The sequence below is a fragment of the Diabrotica virgifera genome, chromosome 6, assembly GCF_917563875.1.
Source record: "Diabrotica virgifera virgifera chromosome 6, PGI_DIABVI_V3a".
NCBI classification, from domain to species: Eukaryota; Metazoa; Arthropoda; class Insecta; order Coleoptera; family Chrysomelidae; genus Diabrotica; species Diabrotica virgifera.
Genome location: NC_065448.1, coordinates 24381628 through 24404150, shown reverse-complemented (window position 1 = coordinate 24404150; position 22523 = coordinate 24381628). Strand labels below are relative to the sequence as shown.

Genomic DNA, 22523 nt, shown 5'->3' with positions numbered 1-22523 from the left:
AGGTGCTAGGCCACTAAGAATGTTTTTTCAATTTTTTTTATTTTGCCGCTTTAGCACTTAGCTATTTAGCCAGATACATGATGAGAACTAATACTATTATAATACATATTAAAACTAATTCAAATTACTAGTAATTTTATTAATATTCTGAATAATTATGTAACCACTTAATACTAAAATAAAAAAGTGTCCATCTATACTATCCCAACACATTTTCACCATTGAAATCGTAAATTTCCATTCCCATTAAAAAATAATTTATACTGTATAAGTATATTTCTTTTGAGCTTCATTTTTTTTTTCAAAATACTGCAACATGACTTTTAAATTATGACACAGTACAATACTTGTTTCAATATTTACATGTAAATAAAATAATCCTAATTACTTGTAAAAGTAAGGTTATAAATTTAAGAATACTGAACTCTCTCTTAAAACCAAAGTGGCATTAGACTAATTTTAAAATTCCCGCTAAAAGGAAAAAGGTAAATCTGGCAACAGTGCCGTCGTTTGCTGGGCCCGGATTACGTACACTCGATACGCATCGTATCCGCCATGTTTACCGTAGGGAGTGATTACAAAACCTCTTTCCCTACGTTGTCGATGCGAGTCAACTCGAAGGCACTGCTCGATACCTACGACCCTGTCGAGTTGCCAACTCGAACTATCTATCTCTCTCTGATAGATCGCTGATCTCCTATAACGCTTTCTCTCTTGCCGGTCCAAGTATAAAAATTAAGAAAAGTGAATACATAATGACATAACCTACTTACTTCATACTTTGATTTTTTCAATTTAAAAATAATGTAAATCGTTAATCAAACGATATTTAGATTATACGGTTTTGATAATAATTCTCATGTTTTGAACATTAAAAAAATATATTGTTTAAATCTCCCAGTGAGGTGTTATTACACTCATTACACGGACAGAAGTTCTCTACTTTAAAAATATGTGAAGGAAAGCTCTGAGACAGAATTCGATGAAGTGAATAGGTAGTTAGCAGTGACCATTACGACCTTTAGTAATATTTTTATATAACGTATCCCATCTTTCCCTGGCCATTTAATCTTTAATAACGGTAAAAAATCATAATTAATCTCAAATTCTACTCAAGTTCGAAAATCATATATTTTTATATCTAGGTACACGTTATCACTGTACCATCCTTAGAATATAAAATAAACGTTTATAACAATTAAATATGTAATAAAAACTTTATTTTATATTCTATTGTAATAATTATTGAGGTTAATGAGAGAAATTCCTTGGCATATAACGTGCACATCATTCCATTTGTTCGAAATATTATCCCGTAGGTTCAAAAATACGAAAATTGCCGATGATTTTCTGACAGTCTACTCGAACCCAGTTCGTAATCACTTTTTGGCTTCGATGCGTATTCGCATCGAGTTTGCCTACGGTTCGTTTTGCGATCTCGCATCGAGTGTTCGTAATCCCGCTGCTGGACATTTAATTCTCTCCCCGTATCGACTCGCTTGACTTTGACCTTGTAAATTGTAAGTTGACACTGACTGACAGTTCATTCAAGAAAGCATTTCAAAGCTTATTTTTATTCATAGATAAATAAGGGTGTTATTTTATTCATGTTGTTTTTTGCTTATTTTCAATATTTCTATTCGGTTGATTTGTTAGTTATGGAAATTGAAGACAAGTTTTTGAACATGACCAAAGATCTATACATACTCAGCTATCCACATCAACACATTTTGTGGACTTGAAGAATGAACCAGTAGAGGATAAGTCAGGTAATAAGAATTAGTGATAAAAATGTACATACATAATCGAAAACCTCATAACCCTAGGTGTCGAGGTGTTCTCTTACATTTTGTCTACAAATTTACACCACTCTTTTCTGTCTGTAGCTTGTTCCTTGGCCTCACTCCATGTCTTCAGTTTTTTTTCGAGAATCTCTTTTATGCTTTTGTTCCATGTTTTTCTTGGTCGTCCTCTACGGTTTTCCCTATTTTTCTCGCTTCCCATATCTTCTTCACCTGTCTAGTTTCGTTCATTCTGATCATGTGTCCCCACCATTTCAGTTTCTTTTCTTCTGCTTTAACCTTTAGTGATATCATTCCTAGTTCTTGTCTAATGTCTTCGTTTCTTCTTCTGTCTGTTCTTCTAATACCTAGCACTTTTCTCAAGTATTTCATTTCACTTGCTTGCAGTCACTTTGTTTGTCTTTCGTCAAGTACCCAGTTTTCTGCCCCGTAGGTTAATACAGGTTGGCACACTGTTTGGTATACATTCATTTTAGTTTTTGTTGTTTTTTCTTTTCTGTTCAAGAAGTTTTTGTATAGTGCATGATATATTCTAGTTGCTGAGTTTATTCTGGAACCAATCTCGTCTTCTTGTGTCCCTTTATTATTCAAACTCATCCTATTTATTTAAACTTATCCCTAAGTACTTGCAGAGGTGTATGACTTGTACTTGCAGGATGATCCTAAGGGGGGCTTACAACTACTTGATGGTCTCTGGGGGATATGAAATAGTAATGAGGGGGGTATGGTTTGAAATATTTAATTTTTTTTTATTATTTCAAATAAAAGTGCATACTTTCAAGAATACTCTCTGAAAATTTCAAAATAATCGGAGTAAAATTACCAGAGATACAGGGTGTTGAATATCCCTACCTTCGATTAGCGTTGCCGCGACTTCGCGCCAGCATGCTTGAGCGTACAAACATTAAACAACTGTTCGCCTTCTCTTTTGTAGATTACTCCGCAATTCAAAAAACATATTCCAATGTTCATCACTTTACGATTTGGCAGACAAATCAGAAGATGAAGATGCAGTTGTCAAAACTTTAAACGCATTTTTCTCAAAACTGCTTTTTCAAATGCGGTGGACATCGTAACTGAAAAACTACTTGATTGATCTACCTGAAATTTTGCATAAATTTTCTTTAGACATTTCGTGAGGTAACAACGTCGAGATATTTTTCGTTTGGTGCTTATTTTTTGTTCAACAATATTAAATCTGTTGGTTTTCACAAATTTTTTATCAAAAATTTCGTATTTTTGACTTCTGAGTGATACAAAAAATTCAAAAATCATTAAAAATAAAAAAACTCGACGTTGTTACCTCGTAAAACTCATAAGCTAATAAAATCTTTTTGAATTTTTTGTTTCTTATGATCCAGTGATGAGTTCGGATGTCCACTGCAAAATCCATTTTTGAGCTGCCTGCCAAAATTTGTCGCCAATGGCTTACTTTTCAATATTTTGGATTGAATTTTTTCTTAAGTATTCTTTGAATTGTACTTAATATGTTTATTTAATTTAAAAATAAAATAATTCTACCATAGCTTCGAAAAAAAATTACAAAAATGTGCTTGATATGTTGATTTCAAACCATACTACCCCCCCCCCCCTTAAGCGTATAGAGCTCAAAGTACATCCAATAACCACGAAACCCCCCCCCCCCCCCCGGTTACGCCTATGAGTACTTGAATACTTCTATCTATTCGATTATATTTCCTTCAATGGTAATGTTTATTTTTGTGTTGTTTTTTGTTACTAACTTCACTTTAGTTTTCTCAGTGTTTACTCTTACATTGTATGATTTCAATTCTTCTGTCCACATTGTCATGTTCTTTTGAAGGTAATTTTCTGTTTTTGCTATAAGCACTACATCCTCTACAAATACTTACTCATGCTTCTACTTTGACTACTTGCATTTTTCTGTATCCTGCAATATATTGTTTTGTTTTTGGCAACCAAGCTTTTATTACTTCGTCCATAACGCTTATAAACAATAATGGACTCAATACACAATAACAATGGTCTGACTTCATCGTTATTTTTAAAGATTTTTGAACGTCTGTTTCTTGTTCTTAGTTATTACTGTTATTAGTATTTTCATACAGACTACATACCACCTTCACCTGTTCTTCATCTACATTCTTGTTCTCTGGGCTCTTCCAGATTCCTGTCCTGTCCACCATATCAAAGGCTTTTTTCATATCTAAGAGCACTAAATAGATTTCTTCATTTTTGACTATAGCTTTATCAATTATTTGTTGCAAAGTAAAACTGTGGTCTTATACACTGTGTGTTGGTCTAAATCCACTTTGTGCATCTGCTACTCTGGTTCTATCATCTTACATAATTTACTTTCTATTACAGTGGAACCTCGATAACTCGGATTAATCGGGACCGCGGCCGATCCGGGTTATCGAAAATCCGGGTTAGCCGGAGAGCATTGTAAAAATTAATAAAATGCGGTATCCTTATAGATAAAGTCCGTTATAATTAAAATAACATGAAATATATATGCACAGTACACATATCTAACTTACCTATTATAGTTGTATATTGTATAGAGTATAGTATAGACAGTATAGAAAGAGCATTGTTCATTTCTAGGTAAAAAAAACTCAGTCAGTTTCGGCTGTGTCAATTTCGTCTGCCATCGGAAGGATGTTGTTATTTAAGAACAGTGGCTCTTTTATTGTTTAAACTTTAAAAGACCATTGTTCTAAAAATAATTTTTTAAAAGACAGTTGAAAATAAATAAAGGAATAAAAGGTGCCTGTTGTTTGCGATAGCCCGATAATGGATAATCTGCTGCCGCCGTGTGCCATGAGTCATCTTTACCGTATAGTTCAAATTACAATACACAAATACCCATTATCTCTCAAATATTATATTATGGTCAAAGCCAATTTTTATCAATGAAACTCGATATTTTTAAGACATTCCAGAAGCGGCTACAGATAAAATGTTTTTAACATAATACATACATTTTTATTGTTGAAATGTTTGTCTGATGAAAATCGGTCCGGGTTAGCCGGACTTCCGGGTTATCGGGGGCCGACTTATCGAGGTTCCACTGTATTTCTATTATTATTTCGTATATTTTTAGTCCTGCTCATAAGAGAGATATTCCTCTATAATTTTCTCAAACCCTAATATCTCCTTTCTTATGTATTGGCAAGATTGATGCAATATTCCACTCAGATAGAATCTTTTTAGTTTTCCAGGCCATATTTAGTATTTCCAGCCATTCTTTCTTTCCATTTGGTCCTAGGAATTTTAATAATTCTCCATCTAGCTGATTACATCCTGGTGCTTTACCTACTTTAATTTTACTCAAAGCTTCCTCTAGTTCTTCCATATGTATTCCAGTTTCATTTGATTCAGTTATGTAGTTGACCCCATTTTTCTTTTCCTTTATCAATATTTTATTTTCACTATTTAGCAGCCCTGTAAAATATTCTTGCCAGAGCTCGATAATTTTTTCTTCGTCTGTTATAATATTTCCCTGTTGATCTTTTATTTGATTAAGATTTACTCGTTTGGTGTTTTCATGTTTCTCAGTGTTCTGTAAAATAACTTCTTGTTTCCTTTACTATTTTCCTGCATTTTTCTTCCAAACTCTTCCCAGCTATCCTTTTTTGTCTCTTTGATCATTTCTTTAACTCTATTTCTTTGTATTTTGTATATCGATGGCTTAGTGTGAACACCTCGTATCTCTTTTTTTTTTCGAAAATGACATTTTGGTGGCTTTAGTTTGAAAACCTTGTATCTCACTATTTACAACTGTTAGAAAAAATCCAAATACACTAGACTATTTTCTACAGCCGAAAAAAGAAACCACATATATCAATTGCTCTCTTGATTTAGTGTGAATACCATGTATGTATATTTATAACCAAGAATTTGTAACTTAATTTGGAGTGTTTGTTTGAGAGATTCGACTTGCAGAAATGTTTTTTGTGAACAACAAAAGGTAGTCCGGCATATAGAAACATTTTATGAACCTTAAATCAAAAGATTTGTATTGTATCGACCTAGTATTTGGAGGTGTGCATAGTGTGCAATAAGCTATGAAAAATGAAAACCTCGTAAATAATAATAAACACAACCTCATTTGAAATGAAAAACACGAGGTTATCATAGTTACTTGGGCAAAGGCTCTATATACTGCAAGGATATGTACGTGTTTTTCATAGTTAATATTTGTATTTCCAATTTAATAGCAACATTTGACACTTTTAGCTCTGTGCCAATATCAGATATTTGTCTCAATGTGCTCGAATTAAAAATATGTAACGTAATTTTTGTTTTTAGGTTATATTATGCAGAAAATCAGTTTTTGGCCTCTCCTGTAAAATTGTAATTTAATGAGATATGAGGTTTTCATACTAAGCCAGATATGTCATATATTTGTTGACTTCTACTTTGTAAATAATTTTTCCACAATATTTTCTTTTCTTCAACTTCTTTGTTGAAATTTCTGCTTCAAGAGCTTGTTTGTTTCTTGGTATTACTACTTCTACTAGGTATATCCACATATTTGTCTTGTCACTTTTAATATTGAATCTTTAAATTCATTCCATTTATCCTCTAAATTCGTCCTTTGTTCCTCCCTGTTACAGTTTTGTATTTGCTTTTCCGTTTCTTCCATATTATATTATCCTGATTTGTGGATCTCGCAGCTTATAGCTCTTTATTAGAGACTGGAAAATATGCACTAAAAAATGTCTAAAATATGCATGCAATATGCATTTTAAAACAAGCTGAATATGCACAATTAACATGCAAATATGCATTTATATATGCACTTATTTTTATATGAATAATTTTATGGTTTACGTTAAATACATAAATAAATAAAAAATAATAAAAATAAATAAATAGGTTTGAATTTAAACCAAATTGTATTATTATTTCTTAATATATTTTTTTAACTTCAGGTTTTGTGACAAATAAAACGGCAAAATATTTTATTTTGACCACAAGATAAATAAGAGTACAATAAAATAAATGTACATATTTTTATTGTTACAATATTGATTCATATTTTCTAAACTAATATTATAAAAAGAGTACAATAAAACAAATTTACATATTTTTATTGTTACAATAAATAATCATATATTGATTCATATTTTCTAAACTAATATTATGTCTTCTATCTGTTAATATTTGTTTATAGGCAGAAAAAGATCTCTCAACGTCACAAGATGTAATTGGGGCATATTTAAACTTTGCTATTAGAGACGGATCCATATTAATATTTTCATCGAAGTTTCCAAAATTGATTATATTATTTATTGAACGCAATAAAGTGAAACCCTCATTTTTGTTTAAAACGTCATCAAGTTTATCTTTAATTTTTACTCCAATTTCCCCATTCAGATTTGTTATTTTCTGTTTAACCGAATCAACAATAGACATACTATTGTGAAGACATAAATTTTGAGCCTCTAATTTTGTAATTGAACTTTCAATGATATCGAAATTCGATTTTATATACAACAATTGATTTTTAATAGACTTTTCTTTAAAAATATTTTGACAGTTATCAATAGCGGTACAAGTCGGATCAAAACTTGAAATAACGCTTTTGATGTCGTCGTAGTGTTCAGATAAAAATATAGCACTTTTAAGCCAAGTTCCCCATCTGGTTAATACTGGTTCTGGTGGTAAAGGAATATCGGGAAGCATCTCCCTATATACCTGTACACGTAGTGGTGCTTTCAGAAATACTTTTTTTACATTATTTATTAAGGTGTTTACATTGGGAAATTCAATTCTAACTTTCTCTGCAACTCTGTTTAGGCCGTGCGCCAAACATGTACAGTGAATTAAATTAGGGAAAAAGATTTTAAGATTGGATGCAGCTTTCATCATATATGAGGCGGCATCACTAAGCATTAATAATATTTTTTCAAATGGTACTTGATCAGGTAAAAAAAAATTTGTTAGGGATTCGTTAACAAATCTAGCTATTGTAGCATAGTTTGTTTTTTCCAAACATTTTACACTAATTAAGTATGAGTTTTTAAAATCGCCAGAGTCGTTAAGAACTCCAACAATTAGATTCGCAATTTGTCGACCCTTTGTATCCGTTGTTTCGTCGACGGAAATCCAAAGATAATCGGCTTTTAACTGATTTTTAATACTCGTCATCACATCTTTGTAACATGCACTGACATATTTTTTCCGAAGAGTTGAAGAACTTGGTATTTGAGCTGGTTTATCTTTAATCTTGCAATAAGTTTTTAAAAAGTTTTGACACGATTTATGTTCTAACTTGTGCAGAGGGATATTGCAGTTCAAAAAAAAATGGCATAAATCCTTTGCAAAGGTTTCTTGCCCAACTGACGTATTCTGAATCTGCAAACTGTTCTGTAGAATCTGCTGGCGAGGTTTATTATCATTTTTTGATAGCTTAGTTTGGTGAAGTGAAGTTTTTATGTGTTGAACTACTTGGAATTTCTTTTGACATGGAATCTGGAATATAATGATAATGATGTTTTAGATGTTTTCGTAAATAGATACCTACATTAAAATGATCAAACTTTTTAAACCTCCCCCAATTTTTTTTTATTTCTCAAAGTGAAATTGAAATCGTCAAACAATAAAGTACAGTCAGTGTACCGTAGTATACAGGGTGGGCCACTCTCAACACCTCGCTCTGTATAAGCCAAACCGTTGCGAACTTTAAAAAAACAGTTTTTGAAGAAATGGGACGGTTTGTCATTTTAGAATAGACAGACACATAGATGTGCAAAGAAGTTTGATAAGTTTAAAAATCTATTGAAGTGGAGAACTTACCTTTTTATCACAAATGGTGCAAAACATACTTTCACTGTCGATAACTTTTAGATGATTGTTACTTCCAATCCAACTTCTGAGAAGACTTGATTTTTCCCTTGCTACTTTAGGCATTTTCACAATAATAATAAAATGATTTTTTTACACAGTATAGTCAATAACTTGCAATCACAAAAGTTGAATAATCGGCGATTGATTTAAGACTAACCATTCATAAAATAAAATAATCTATCCTACCCTTAAAACAGTGTTGCCAACTCGACCAATATAGTATTTGCCAAACCTCACAAGAATGATGGAATGATCAGTTCAACAGTAGGTATTCCATTATCAACTAATAAAAAATCCCTATAGCAAGCATAACCCAGTACAGATAAATTATTTGTTTTAAAAAATGCTGAAACATGATCCTGTAGTTAATAGTAATCTCATGGTCCACAGACATAAGTACTAATATAAACATTATTGAAGGCGAAGGGATTTGCTGATGTAGGTGTGTATGTGTGAATGGTTAAACATTTTTTGTTAGGAATCAGATTTGACTCACTGATATCAGTTTCAAGTTCCTGTGAGAGAGTTCCTAAGTTGTTTTAGTAATTGTAAGGCCAACATAAAAATTTGTTCTGAATTAGAAGATTTTCGATTTTTACTAAATAATTTTTATATTATTTAATATGCTAGAAAATATGCTATATGCTAAACAAGAAATAAATAAGCTAAACAACACAAAAATATGCCAAATCTAGCATAAAATAAGCTAAATTGGCAACGCTGCCTTAAAATTTCGTTTTGGTTGGTTTTCCCAGAATAATTCATAGTTGGCCGACACCAGCAGAAAGTACAGGTAATATTTGTAATGTTATTCAAAATATAATCGGTATTTACTTAGGTAATTTGTAAATTCTGAGAAGTCTATAAATCTTAAATATCCGGATAATGATACCTGCAGCTATAAATAACGCCCATTATGTTTATGGGTACAACAACAAAGGAGCTTAACAGCAAAATATTTACTTTCACATTTTATTTTAATGGATGTTGATGTTACTAATATATACCTTATTTTTAAATGGGGTAGAGTAAATTCCCATCAAAATATGCATTTATATGCTCTTAAATCTCCAAATATGCAAGGCATATGCATTTATGAAAAACATGAGAAATATGCAGCATATATATGCATATGCATTTTGCATATAATCCAGTCTTTACTCTTTATTCATCCTGTTGTGACACTTCTTCTGTCTCCACCCTTGTTATTTAGCATTGTATTCATTCTAATTTTAGTTTCTACTAGGTAATGGTCAGTGCCTGCTTCAAAACTTCTTTTGACTCTTACATCTCTAATTTGTTTTGGATTTATTTTTACATTTGATAAAAATGTAATGTACCTAATTGATATTTTTTGTTAGCAATGGAACTCCAACTCAAAATTGAGGAAGAGTTTGTTGATCATAAAGAGATGAAGTATGAACCAGAAGAAGAAGATAGCTCAGGTAAGACAAATAAAAAAGTATACTAATCAGTATAATAATGTAATAAGTACTTATTAGCTATGGAAATAAAAGTTGAAACTAAGGAAGAGTTTGCTGGAGATGTGGAAGGATGTATAGAACCTCATCTGATTACGTCCCTAGATCTTAAAAACCTGAATAATGAACAGTGTGAAGATAACTTAGGTAAGACAAGTAATACTAAAGTTTTTTATAACTTGCATTCAATCTGTAATGGAAGATTGGTCGAGTTATGTGATCTAAGAGCCAAAATATAAATTTTGTTTTTTTTTTCAATCAATATGATCCTATAGGTCTGGATCCCGCGTATAAAAAAAAAGTTGATTAATAGCAAGCTGAAAATTATTTAATAGCTTAAGGGTGTCTAGTTGGATAAACTTTGATATATGGGAACACTGGAACAGGGGCAGTTTTAATTGTGGAACAGGTTAAAAATTTGGAACGCTCACACCACGAAAACGGCACATTTATTTTGTCCGACAAAACAGACTTAAACTCACCGAACAGAGATTAAACTCTCATGCAAAAATCAGACTGCTATTTATCACCTGTCATAATTCCTGTCATTTGACATATTCTACATGTTCCACTCATTAAAACACCCATTTGATGATAAATAGCAGTCTGATTTTTGCATGAGAGTTTAATCTCTGTTCGGTGAGTTTAAGTCTGTTCTGTCGGACAAAATAAATATACCGTTTTCGTGGTGTGACCGTTCCAAATTTTTAACCTGTTTCACAATTAAAACTGCCCCTGTTCCAGTGTTCCCATATATCAAAGTTTATCCTACTAGACACCCTTAAGCTATTAACAAATTTTCAGCTTGCTATTAATCAACTTTTTTTTCATACGTGGGATCCAGACCTACTATGCCAATGTCTCCCTATGAGATATAAGGGCCAACTTCACTCTAGTGGCTGCAAACGAAGCCAAAAGATGGAGCCGCCTCTAAATCCGGCATCATGTTCTTTCTTAATTGATCGAAGTGCCAGTGTTAAAAGATATAAATACGCCCTTCATGATATATAGATGGTAAAAAATCACATCAATAGCTTCCTGAGGGATGAGAGCCACTACAGTAGATCAAAAAATGAAAAAGAATATTTCGGTCCAAACCTCAATTATCTTCATCTTCTTCTTAATCTAGGCGAGACTCGTTAGCCTCATGGCAGTTGGTCATAAGATCTTTGTACCATACCTTGTTTTTTCCTTTAAACTCTAATAAGTTCTGTGGCCTCAACCAAGTTCAACAGTTTTCGCTTGCACTGTGCAAATTTTCTTTTATTTCTCGCAATTTTTAATTTTAGCACTTAGATCTCTTAGCTCAGCCACTCTTCAATTATTTACTCTTAGATTGAAATAATATGGTTTCAACACTCCCACTGACCAGTCGCTGTAGAATTTCCATTGCTAGACCCTAATCTTAAAAACCTATAACACGAAATTTTGATTTTGAGTTTTGGCAACAAATATGAGGCTTTTGAAATATGCCTAAAAAACTCTTAATTGAAACTTTCACATTACAAACGATCTCACGTCATGGGAAATACTTCCACGAAGATGGCATTGGGTATAGTTTGTAGCTGAAAATGTGTGCTATCAAGAAACATACTTGTGCTATCAAGAAGATGCAGCTTTATATTGTTTTTAGTGTAAAAGATTAAACTAAGCGTTTTTGGCATATCTTAAATTTCTCAAAATTTGTCTCCAAAATCAAAATTTCCTGTTATAGGTTTTGAACATTCAGCCAAAAAATAGAAATTCCATAGTGACCAGTCAATGAGAGTGATGAATTTTATTGATCTCATGAAAATCGTAAAAAATGGCAAAAATTGTGCAACATTTATATATTTATCAGCATAGAAACTGTTTTCATTTGCAACAAAATGCAACATATGAAAGTACTTTTTACCTTTAAAACATTTTACCACAAATAAATTTGAATGATTGGATATTTAATAGTAAAGAACTTGCTTTGTGTCTACTATCTATGTCTATGTTAAAGGTATCATTGGGTGCGTTCGGACGACCACAGCGGCTGGACAGCTGAGCCAGCAGTAGCTGTCAGACGTCATCGCTGGAAGTCAGCCGCTGAGAGATTTACTAAGCTTTCCCTATCACGGCTGGATACAACCACTCAGCCGATTTCTGCTGACAGTCAGCCGCTATGGTCGTCCGAAAGCACCCATTATTTGCTATATCTGCTCTACGGTATATTGTATCACTTAGGACTTAGAGGTTTTAGATAATAATAATAATATCGTATGGCATTGTTGGGGAGATCCTTTCGGACAGTTCCGGCGCCATTTACATCTTTAACCCTGTTTCAAGTAACTAGTGCCGATGTACACTAGCCCAGGGGGACCGACAGCTTAACGTGCTCTCCGAGGCACGGTAAGACGGCTCGTGTCATTATTGGAAATGAAAATGGTTTGTCTTTGGCAGGGCTCGAACCCACGTGCACGGGCGTATGAGGCCAGCGAATATGCCGTTACTCCACGGCCGCTCACAGAGGTTTTAGATTTAACTCAGGAACATGTAGTTTTATAATATCTCATCTATACACGCCGGCAAAATTCAAGGAACACCTTAAAAATGGAACATGTTTGATTTCTCGGATTTCCTAAACCAGTTGTTCGATTTGAGTGATTTTTTTTCAGTATGTTATAGCCTTATTATTTAAGAATATCGGTGTAATAATAATGTTGCTAGGGAGTTAAATGTCATTTTATAACGGGTGTAACAATCATACTGTTTTTTTTCTCAAAGTTCGCATCACCCTGTGGAATATTTTAGCATCTAGCATTTATAAAATACAGAATTAAAACCCAACTATAGCCTCAGGTTTTTTTAACATTCTTTTTTTTTATTCATTCGTTTATGTTGGATAATAAAAAAGTTAGTTACTTTAACAAGTAGCCATGTTCTTCATCAGTACAGGGTGTTTCTAAATAAGTTCGACAAACTTTAAGTTGTAATTCTGCATGAAAAATTAATGACGGTTTGCTTTATAAACATATGTCCGCAAATGCTTCGTTTCCGAGATACGGGATATTGAATTTTTTCTTACAAACTGACGATTTATTTATTGCTCTAAAACCGCTTGAGATATCCAAATGAAATTTGGTAGGCTTTAAGAGGTATTGCGCATTTTTTGCGCAATATAAAATTCTTAATTTTATGTCAAAAGATGCGCAATAACTATCTCTTAAAACCTACCAAATTTCATTTGCATATCTCCACCGGTTTTAAAGCAATAAATAAATCGTCAGTTTGTAAGAAAAAAATCAACATCCCGTATCTCGGCAATGAAGCATTTACTGACATATGTTTATAAAGCAAACGGTCATTAATCTTTCATGCAGAATTACCCCTTATAGTTTGTCTCACTTATTTAGAAACACCCTGTACTGATGAAGAACATGGCTAGTTGTTAAAGTACCTAACTTTTTTATTATCCAACGTAAGCAAATGAATCAGAAAAGAATATGTTAAGAAAGCCTAAGGCTACCTTAAAAATGGAACATGTTTGATGTCTCGGATTTCCTAAACCAGTTGTCCGATTTGAGTGATTTTTTTCAGTATGTTATAGCCTTATTATTTAAGAATATCGGTGTAATAATAATGTTGCTAGAGAGTTAAATGTCATTTTATAACGGGTGTAACAATCATACAGTGTTTTTTCTCAAAGTTCGCATCACCCTGTGGAATATTCTAGCATCTAGCATTTATAAAATACAGAAATTAAAACCCAACTATTCGCGATTGAAACGGAATATAGAGGGCAGGTCGAATGCAGGAAAATGGCCGATATAAATGGTATAAACAAACATTCATTTGAGGATCAGAACAATACCGATTTGATTTAAAATATTTTAATATACTCATAATGCTGAAATTTACTAATAATTTCTTAATAGTGACCAAATTCCATTCAAATCCACAATTTTCTGGTTTGTTTATACCACTTATAGTGGTTTTAATTTATTCCACCAGAGGTCAGATACTTTGTTTTTCATCGCGAATAGCCTCAGGTTTTTTTAACATTCTTTTTTTTTATTCATTCGTTTATGTTGGATAATAAAAAAGTTAGGTTCTTTAACAACTAGCCATGTTCTTCATCAATACAGGGTGTTTCTAAATAAGTGCGACAAACTTTAAGGGGTAATTCTGCATGAAAAATTAATGACGGTTTGCTTTATAAACATATGTCCGCAAATGCTTCGTTTCCAAGATACGGGATGTTGAATTTTTTCTTACAAACTGACGATTTATTTATTGCTCTAAAACCGCTTGAGATATGCAAATGAAATTTGGTAGGTTTTAAGAGGTAGTTATTACGCATTTTTTGACATACAATTAAAAATTTTATTTTCACTATTGGCGTGTATAAGGAATATATCTAAAATTTTTATACCCGTATGCACGCCAATGGCGAGTATAAAATTCTTAAGGCTATGGGTACATAATTCGCAATATTTTACGTGTATCCCTACTTTTTCTGTCTTTACACGGCAAATTACGTGTAGTAAAATTCACACTGGTATGGATATGTAAACATTACTAGAATGTCATTCTACTTGAAAATATCATCATTAATTTAAAGAGATGGGTTTTGAATGTTCTTGGATAACTGTTATTTTTATAATTGCAAATTATTAATTCAGTTAATAAATGTGATAATTTTTTCACTAACTATGTATTCAGTGATTGTAATAATTTATTTGTACAACAAAGACTCAATCGAAAAAAGAGAAAAAGTGTTAAAGTGATTTTTTAATAATATATTGTTATGGAACGCTTACAATTTTGAACATCTTTAACAACAAAATACTTGGATCACAGAATATATTATCCTGATGTATTCTCTGCTTGGATCTTCCACAAATAATACACAATAAATAACTTTTTATTAAGTTCACGTCTTAAATCAATTATTTATCAAATACATTATATATCAATAATATTTAATCAATAACTCAACATTCCCGATGCAATGTCAAATATTTAAAATTGTCACTGATTGTCAGTGTCTGACTGACAATATATGCTGACAATATTATATTCGGCTGAATGCGTTGTAAGACAAAGATAGATTTGGAAAATATTACCACGGCATTGTGTTTATTTTTTTCGAATCCTGAAAAAACCAATAAATATTTTTGAAAAATTTAAACGCAGAATGAAAGACTAAATTATTACCGAGGGCCAAAAGTCCCTTAGAATAAATAAAAAGTTTATTTTGAATGATATATTTGAAATTAAAAATCACACTAAATTTTCTCTTAGTTTTTCACCCCTGTAACTTATTAAAATAAACATTATAGAAGTTCTCAGGGACTTTCGGCCCTCGCTAATAACGTGATCTTTCATTCTGCGTTTACATTTTTCAAAAATACTTATTAGTTTTCTCAGGATTCGAAAAAAATGAATCCCCATTTGAATATCATTGCAGCCGAAAATACGTACCGATCCTCTAATTGTATGTCAAAAAATGCGCAATAACTATCTCTTAAAACGTACCAAATTTCATTTGCATATCTCCACCGGTTTTAAAGCAATAAATAAATCGTCAGTTTGTAAGAACAAAATCAACATCCCGTATCTCGGCAATGCGAAGGCAAAACAATCGTATTTTTCACTTAGAATAGGGAGCGCAGTCACCTAATCCATACACATCAGTTGCAATGTGGGGATAAACTTTCATGGTTGGTCACTTTGAGTAAGTAGCAGCAGATCTACGCCTCTCCGATTGATGACTCCAATAAGATAGTCCATTCTTTCACGGTTTTTGCCCTAAATTTTAAAGAACCGCTTGGATTGACATGAAATTTGGCATACGTATAGGTTACATGTCAAAGAAAAAAAGTGATATTGTGCCGATGTGTGCTTTTGCTCTGGGGGTAACTTTCACCCCCTCTTGGGGGTGAAAAAATATATGTCCAAAATAAGTCCGGAAATGGGTAAACTGACTAATTTTAAGTAACTTTTGTTCTATAGAGCTTTTTCGCTAAGTCAACAGTTCTTGAGTTATTTGCGAATGAATATGTTCATTTTTCAACAAAATAACCACATTTTTAGAGGGTTTTTTGCAAATAACTCAAAAAGTAAGTATTTTGTCGAAAAAAACGTTCTTAGCAAAAATATAGCCTATAAAAAGTAAAAAAAAATGGTGTACACGTTAGGTCTCTGGATCTCGTAGAACCAGAGTTATAGCCAATAAAAAATAGATTCATATTCACCAAATTTCAAATAGAATATTTCAACGTGAAATATCCAAAAAATTAAGCACTTTTCGGGAAAAATCCATTATAACTTTTTTAAAGTATTTAAAAAAAGATTTATTTCTGTTTTTACAAAAAGTTTCTAGCATTAAATTTAAGCAAGTTACGCTCAAAATAAAGTTGGTCCATTTTGTTTTTGCAAAAAAAAAATCGGGAAGACCACCCCCTAATTAGCAACTTAAATGAAATTAATCGTTACCGCTCCACAAATTATTTTACTTATGTTGTGTTTATATGATCTGTAAGTTTCATCGATTTAAAGTGCTCATTTTTGAAAAAATTTGGTTTCAAAGTAAAATTTTTAAAAATTTAAATTTTGAAAAATATGTGTTTTTTTCAAAATAACTTAAAAATTGTTAGAGATACCAAAAATCTCGAAAAACAAAAAAAGTGAGATTTGCTTTTCTGAATATCACGTATTTTTTTTGTTTTTCTGTTAGACAAAAATTTATTGAGATTTGGTGTTTCTAAATTTGCATACATTCGTGATCAGTGACTCGTTCAACCCCTTTTAACTACAGCCCTTTCAATAATAAGGACTTTGAACCGATGAAACTTACAGATCATATAAACAATATATACACGAGTCAAGAAACTTGTGAAGTCGTAACGATTAAGTTCATTTAAGATACTAATTAGGGGGTGATTTTCTCGATTTTTTTACCAAAACCAAAAGGGACTAACTTTATTTTGAGCGTAACTTGTTTAATTTTGATGCTAGAATTTTTTTTTATAAAACAAAAATGAACCTTTTTTTAAACACTTTAAATAAGTTTAAATGAGTTTTCCCCGAAATGTGCTTCATTTTTGGTTATTTCACGTTAAAGTATTCCACTTGGAATTTGACGATTATGAACCTATATTTCATTAGCTATAACTCTGCTTCTCTACTAAATAAAAAAACGTGATATATTCACTATTTTTTTTAAATTTTTTATAGGCTATATTTTTGCTAAGAATGCTTTTTCGACAAAATACTTACTATTTGAGTTATTTGCGAAAAACTGTCTAAAAGCGTCGTTGTTTTGTTGAAAAAATGAACATATTCACTGCCAAATAACTCGAAAAGTATTGACTTAGTGAAAAAACTCAATAGAACAAAAGTTACTTAAAATTAGCCAGTTTATTTATTTCCTGACTTTCTTTGGACGAATATTTTTTCACCCCCAAGAGGGGGTGAAAACCACCCCCAGGGCAAAAGCACATATCGGCACAATGTCACTTTTTTTCTTTGACTTGTTAGCTATGTGTATGCCAAATTTCATGTCAATCCAAGCGGATCTTTAAAATTTAGAGGTTTTGCAATATTTTACCGTTAAAGAACGGACTAAGAGTCGAGAATCGTCGATTCAGAGTGCTGGACTGCGCTCCCTATTCTAAGTGAAAAATAAGATTGTTTTGCCTTCGCATTGCAACTGAATAAAAATGGAATTTTTATTTTATTTTTATATTGGTCTTTACTCCTTTGAGTAACTAGGTCCATTTTTTGTTGGAATTTACTAGCCGAACAGACGGGGTCGTGAATTGCAAGTTTTTGAAGTCCCTCTTGTCTTCTTCGCTTCAGCATCCATCTGGCTTGCAAATTGTAGAAGCCATGGAGGTGTTACCAAGGAAATGGACCAAAAAGTTTTCGATTTAAAGATCTTTTAGTAATATTTTTAATCTTTTTCAATATTATTAATGTTGCTATTAGGATTGAAAACTTTACCTTTCAAATGTCAGATGACGCTAGTCACCTAATCCATACAGGTCAGTTGCAATGTGGGGATAAACTTTCATGGTTGGTCACTTCGAGTAGGTAGCATCAGACCTACGCCTCTCCGATGATGACTCCAATAAGAGTCGGAAATCGTAGATTCAGAGTGCTGGACTGCACTCCTATGCTAAGTGAAAAATAAGATTGTTTTGCCTTCGCATTGCAACTGAATATAAATGGAATTAATTGATGGATTCGACCGTTACTTGATGGAAGTTCATTTTATCTAATAATAAAACACTGAAAACGTTTGTTTTCTATACTTCCACAGAATTTATTATAACTAAGTGACTACAGCTGTTTCGGCAGAGTGCCTTTCTCAAGTGATATAGTTTACAATGTGTTTGCCTTTTTAAGTCTTCAACTGAAGAGGTTGAGGAGTGGGGAGCTGTTTGTCTCGAGTTGGTCATTCAGAATTATATCTGTATTTTCAGTTTATTAATTTCCATAGATTCTAAAAAAGATAGCTTAAGGCCTTCATTTTGAATATGCAGAATTTGAAACTCTTCATTGAAAGAATGATTATGATCTAGAAGCTGAAGTGCGTATGTAGAAGTGTCTGTTTTTCTATTGTTGAATGCCCTTTTGTGTTCTGCTATCCGTTTGTCAAAAGTTCTGCCAGTTTGACCGATGTACGTTTTCGGACAGTCACCACAAGTTAGTTTGTACACACCACTCTGTAGTTGCTTTCTCTTTCGGCTTTTATTGTTCTTAATATATTTGCTTAAGTTGTTGTTAGTTCTGAAAGCTGGTGTTATTCCTTTCTTTTTTATGTATCTGGCTATTTTTGTTGTTATCTTGCCAGTATATGTGAGAGAGCAGAAGGTACTGGGTTCTTTCTGTGGTGGTGGATACCGTCGTTCTGACTCACCCTGTATAATCGAAAATAATTTTAAATTATAGACGGCTTCGATATACATTAATTATTTTATAAATATTTTTTTTGTATATCCCATAATTTAGCCGTAATCAAAGAAAACCATAGGTTTGGCGCACCCTGTATATGTACCTAGCATTCTCTAAAATTCACTGAAAGTTCCGTTTTTATTTCAGGTCTTTCTTACAAGAAGAACCGAACGGAAATTAAGAAAATTTTACCTGAAGATTCATTTAACAAAAACCAAATAAGTCCAAACTCCGAAGAAGTACCAATAAATTTCAATGAATATGTGAACATCGAGACTGGAGAAGGACTGGAGAAGAACAAATGTGAAATTTGTTTTAAGCAGCTTGCCCATAGAAAGTCATTAAATAGTCACATGAAAATTCATACAGGAGAAAAATCGTATCAGTGTGAAATTTGTTTTGAGCAATTTTCTTATAAAAGTAGTTTGACATCTCATTCCAGAATTCATACAGGAAAAAAACCGTATCCGTGTGAAATCTGTTTCAAATCGTATACTCGGGAATACGATTTGAAAGTACATTCGAGAGTGCACACTGGAGAAAAGCATTATAAGTGTGAAATTTGTTTTAAACGGTTTGACCACAGAAATACATTAAATAGTCACATGTCAATTCACACTGGGGAAAAACCTTACGAGTGTGAAATTTGTTTTAAGAAATTTAGTCAAGCAAGTAGTTTAAAAAGACATTTAAGAGTGCACACTGGAGAAAAGCCTCACAAGTGTGAAATTTGTTTTAAACAGTTTAGTCAAGCAGCTAATTTGAAAGGACATTTGAGATTGCACACTGGAGAAACGCCTTACAAGTGTGAAATTTGTTTCAAACAGTTTGCCAATAGAAATTCATTAAATAGTCACATTAAATTTCACACAGGAGAAAAACCGTATCAGTGTGAAATTTGTTCAAAGCAATTTAGTCAAGCAGGTCATTTGAAAGAACATTTGAGACTACATACTGGAGAAAAACCTCACACATGTGCAGTTTGTTTTAAGCAATTTTCTCAAGTAAGTTATTTGAAACAACATATGAGATTGCATACTGGAGAAAAGCCATATCAGTGTAAAATTTGTTTCAAATCGTATATTCGAAAATCTTATTTGAATATACATTTGAGAGTGCACACTAGAGACAAGCCTCACAATTGTGAAATTTGTTTTAAGCAGTTTATTACAGCAAGTGCGTTGAAAGTACATTTGAGAGTACACACTGGAGGAAAACATCACAAGTGTGAAATTTGTTTTATGCAGTTTTCTCAATCAAATAATTTAAAACGACATATGAGAGTGCACACTGGGGAAAAAGCTTAAGAGCAAGGACATACCAGGCGGCGCGCGTCGAATCGACGTCGAGGCAGCGTAAAACACATGGCGCGGTATAACAGCGGCAGCTATGCTACGATTTAAAGTATTTGTATTTCGTTGTTGCCAAATTTAGTCGCGTGTTGGCTGCTGTACGATACGATGTCTGAAAGTTATGACGATGTGTCTTTTGTAATAAATACAAGTTTATTTTACCTTAGATTAAAGAAAAAAAGAAACGCAGATATTGGATACATCCCATCATAAAGGAACGAAATTATAAGGGATTTTTACACATTAAATTAACGAAATTAAAATAATAAAGGCCCAGAGATGTTTTTTCATTTTACAAGAATGTCTAAAAAATCTTTTCAGGAGTTATTAGTGAGTATTAAAGAGCCGTGTTCAAAAAATAACACCGTTATGAGGGAAAGCATATCGCCCAAGAAAAACTATTTATAACGCTAAGAGGCTGTCCATTCTATGGTACGCCACTGAGCAAATACAGGTGTTACATTGATGCCCCTCTATTATACCTAGTGTGACCAACGCCTATTCAGTCAAATTCGGGACACGGCTGAAAAAAATACCTGAAATCCGGGACTTTTCGGAAATCGGGCCATTTTTTTTAATATAGAACTTTCATAATATCATTTTATTTATTAAACATTTTTATGTTGAAAATGATATTTTTAATGGGGTTAAGCCACAAAAATTGTAACAGGTAAAATACAGAAAGGAAAAAAAAGTTCACAGTTTGAGATTTTGTAGAACTATGATACCAAATACCACGATATGCAGCGTTTTGGATGTGGTATTAATATTCTTCAGCCTTTAGAAATCCAACTTTGGACATATGCCTCCCCCAATTCAATCCCGTGTTGTCTATTTTGCGCCACGTGTTTTAAGTTCTGCCCTCTTCCTTTGCTTCTTCTTCCTGACCACGGTCTCCATTGTTGTATTTCATGATTCCATCTTTTATCCTTCAGTCGGGCATTGTGTCCTGCGAAGCTCTATTTTAGTTTGGCAGCATGTTCTCCTGCGTCTTTTATTTTGGTTTTGTTTCTAATCCATTTATTTGTTTTTTTCTTATCTATAACCGTCACCCCGAGCATTGATCTTAATATTACACTCTCGAAATTGTCGACTTTTTTTCGTCCTACCAATTCAGTTTGATATGAATTCTTAGAAGAATATTCAAAATTTCAAAATAGAATTTTACCAAAACATTGAAAATTCGGATCGCCCGGAAGCCTGGTCCGGGACGCCGGGACACGACTTCGTAATTCGGGCCATGTCCCGGATTTTTCGGGCTAGTTGGTCACACTAATTATACCCCATCTATTGGGAAATAGTGATGTTTCACAAATTAATATTAACAAAAAAATCATTCAAATTAAAGCCAAAGTACGTATCGAGAAAGACGAAAACCAGAATATACAAAACCGTAATAAGAGCAACAGTCACCTACGGATGTGAGACATGGGTGCTAAATAAAACAGAAGAAAAAATGATATAGAGTTGAGAACGGAACGTACTAAGAGCTATTTTCAGGGGAAAGAATACAGATACAGAAGACGGCTGGCATAGAAGCACCAATCAAGAATTAAGGATGCTTTACAAGGAACCAAGTGTAACAAGATACACAAAGCCATAAAGAATCAGGTGGGCAGGTCATGTCGAGGGGATGGATAAGGAAATAATGCCAAAGATGGTACTGCACAGAAGACCATTTTGGACTAGGAGACGAGGTAGACCAAGAAAAACACGGCAAGAAAGTTTCAGGAAGGTATAGTATCGATGGAAATTACACACTGGAAAGAGGAGGTGAGGATATAGTGGAGAACCATAGTTCAGTAATGTTTACATAGACATCAAATAAAATTATATATAAATTATTAGCATAAACTGTATTATCTAAAATTGTAAATACAAGGCCTATAGAGCATAATAAATAAAATAATAAATAAGGCCTGTTTTTTATTATTCTGTTTGAATATTCATCAATACGCATATCCCAAATAGCTGGTCTCATAATTGCATTAATTAATTTTTCTACATCTGTATTTTCCATCACAAAAACACGATCTGACAACACTCACTACAGAATTCGCTAGAAAACAGCTCAAACGTCTGTGATATACCACGATACACGTATGATATGCCGTTGAAGTCGT

At 32.7% G+C, this 22523-nt stretch overlaps 1 protein-coding gene across 2 annotated transcripts; it reads left to right on the top strand.

The window, feature by feature from the left end:
- Nucleotides 1-519: 519 nt before the first annotated feature.
- On the top strand, nt 520-22316 carry LOC126887379 (zinc finger protein 664-like). 2 transcript variants are annotated; one of them, XM_050654847.1, is made up of 4 exons: nt 520-1769; nt 10001-10084; nt 10142-10267; nt 19196-22316. In XM_050654847.1, exons 2-4 carry the CDS (start codon nt 10003-10005, stop codon nt 20353-20355), a joined length of 1368 nt encoding a protein of 455 aa, XP_050510804.1. In that variant the 5' UTR covers nt 520-1769; nt 10001-10002; the 3' UTR covers nt 20356-22316. The 2 variants fall into 2 exon arrangements, with proteins under 2 accessions (XP_050510804.1, XP_050510805.1); XM_050654848.1 differs by having other exon boundaries at nt 10132-10267.
- Nucleotides 22317-22523: the final 207 nt, after the last annotated feature.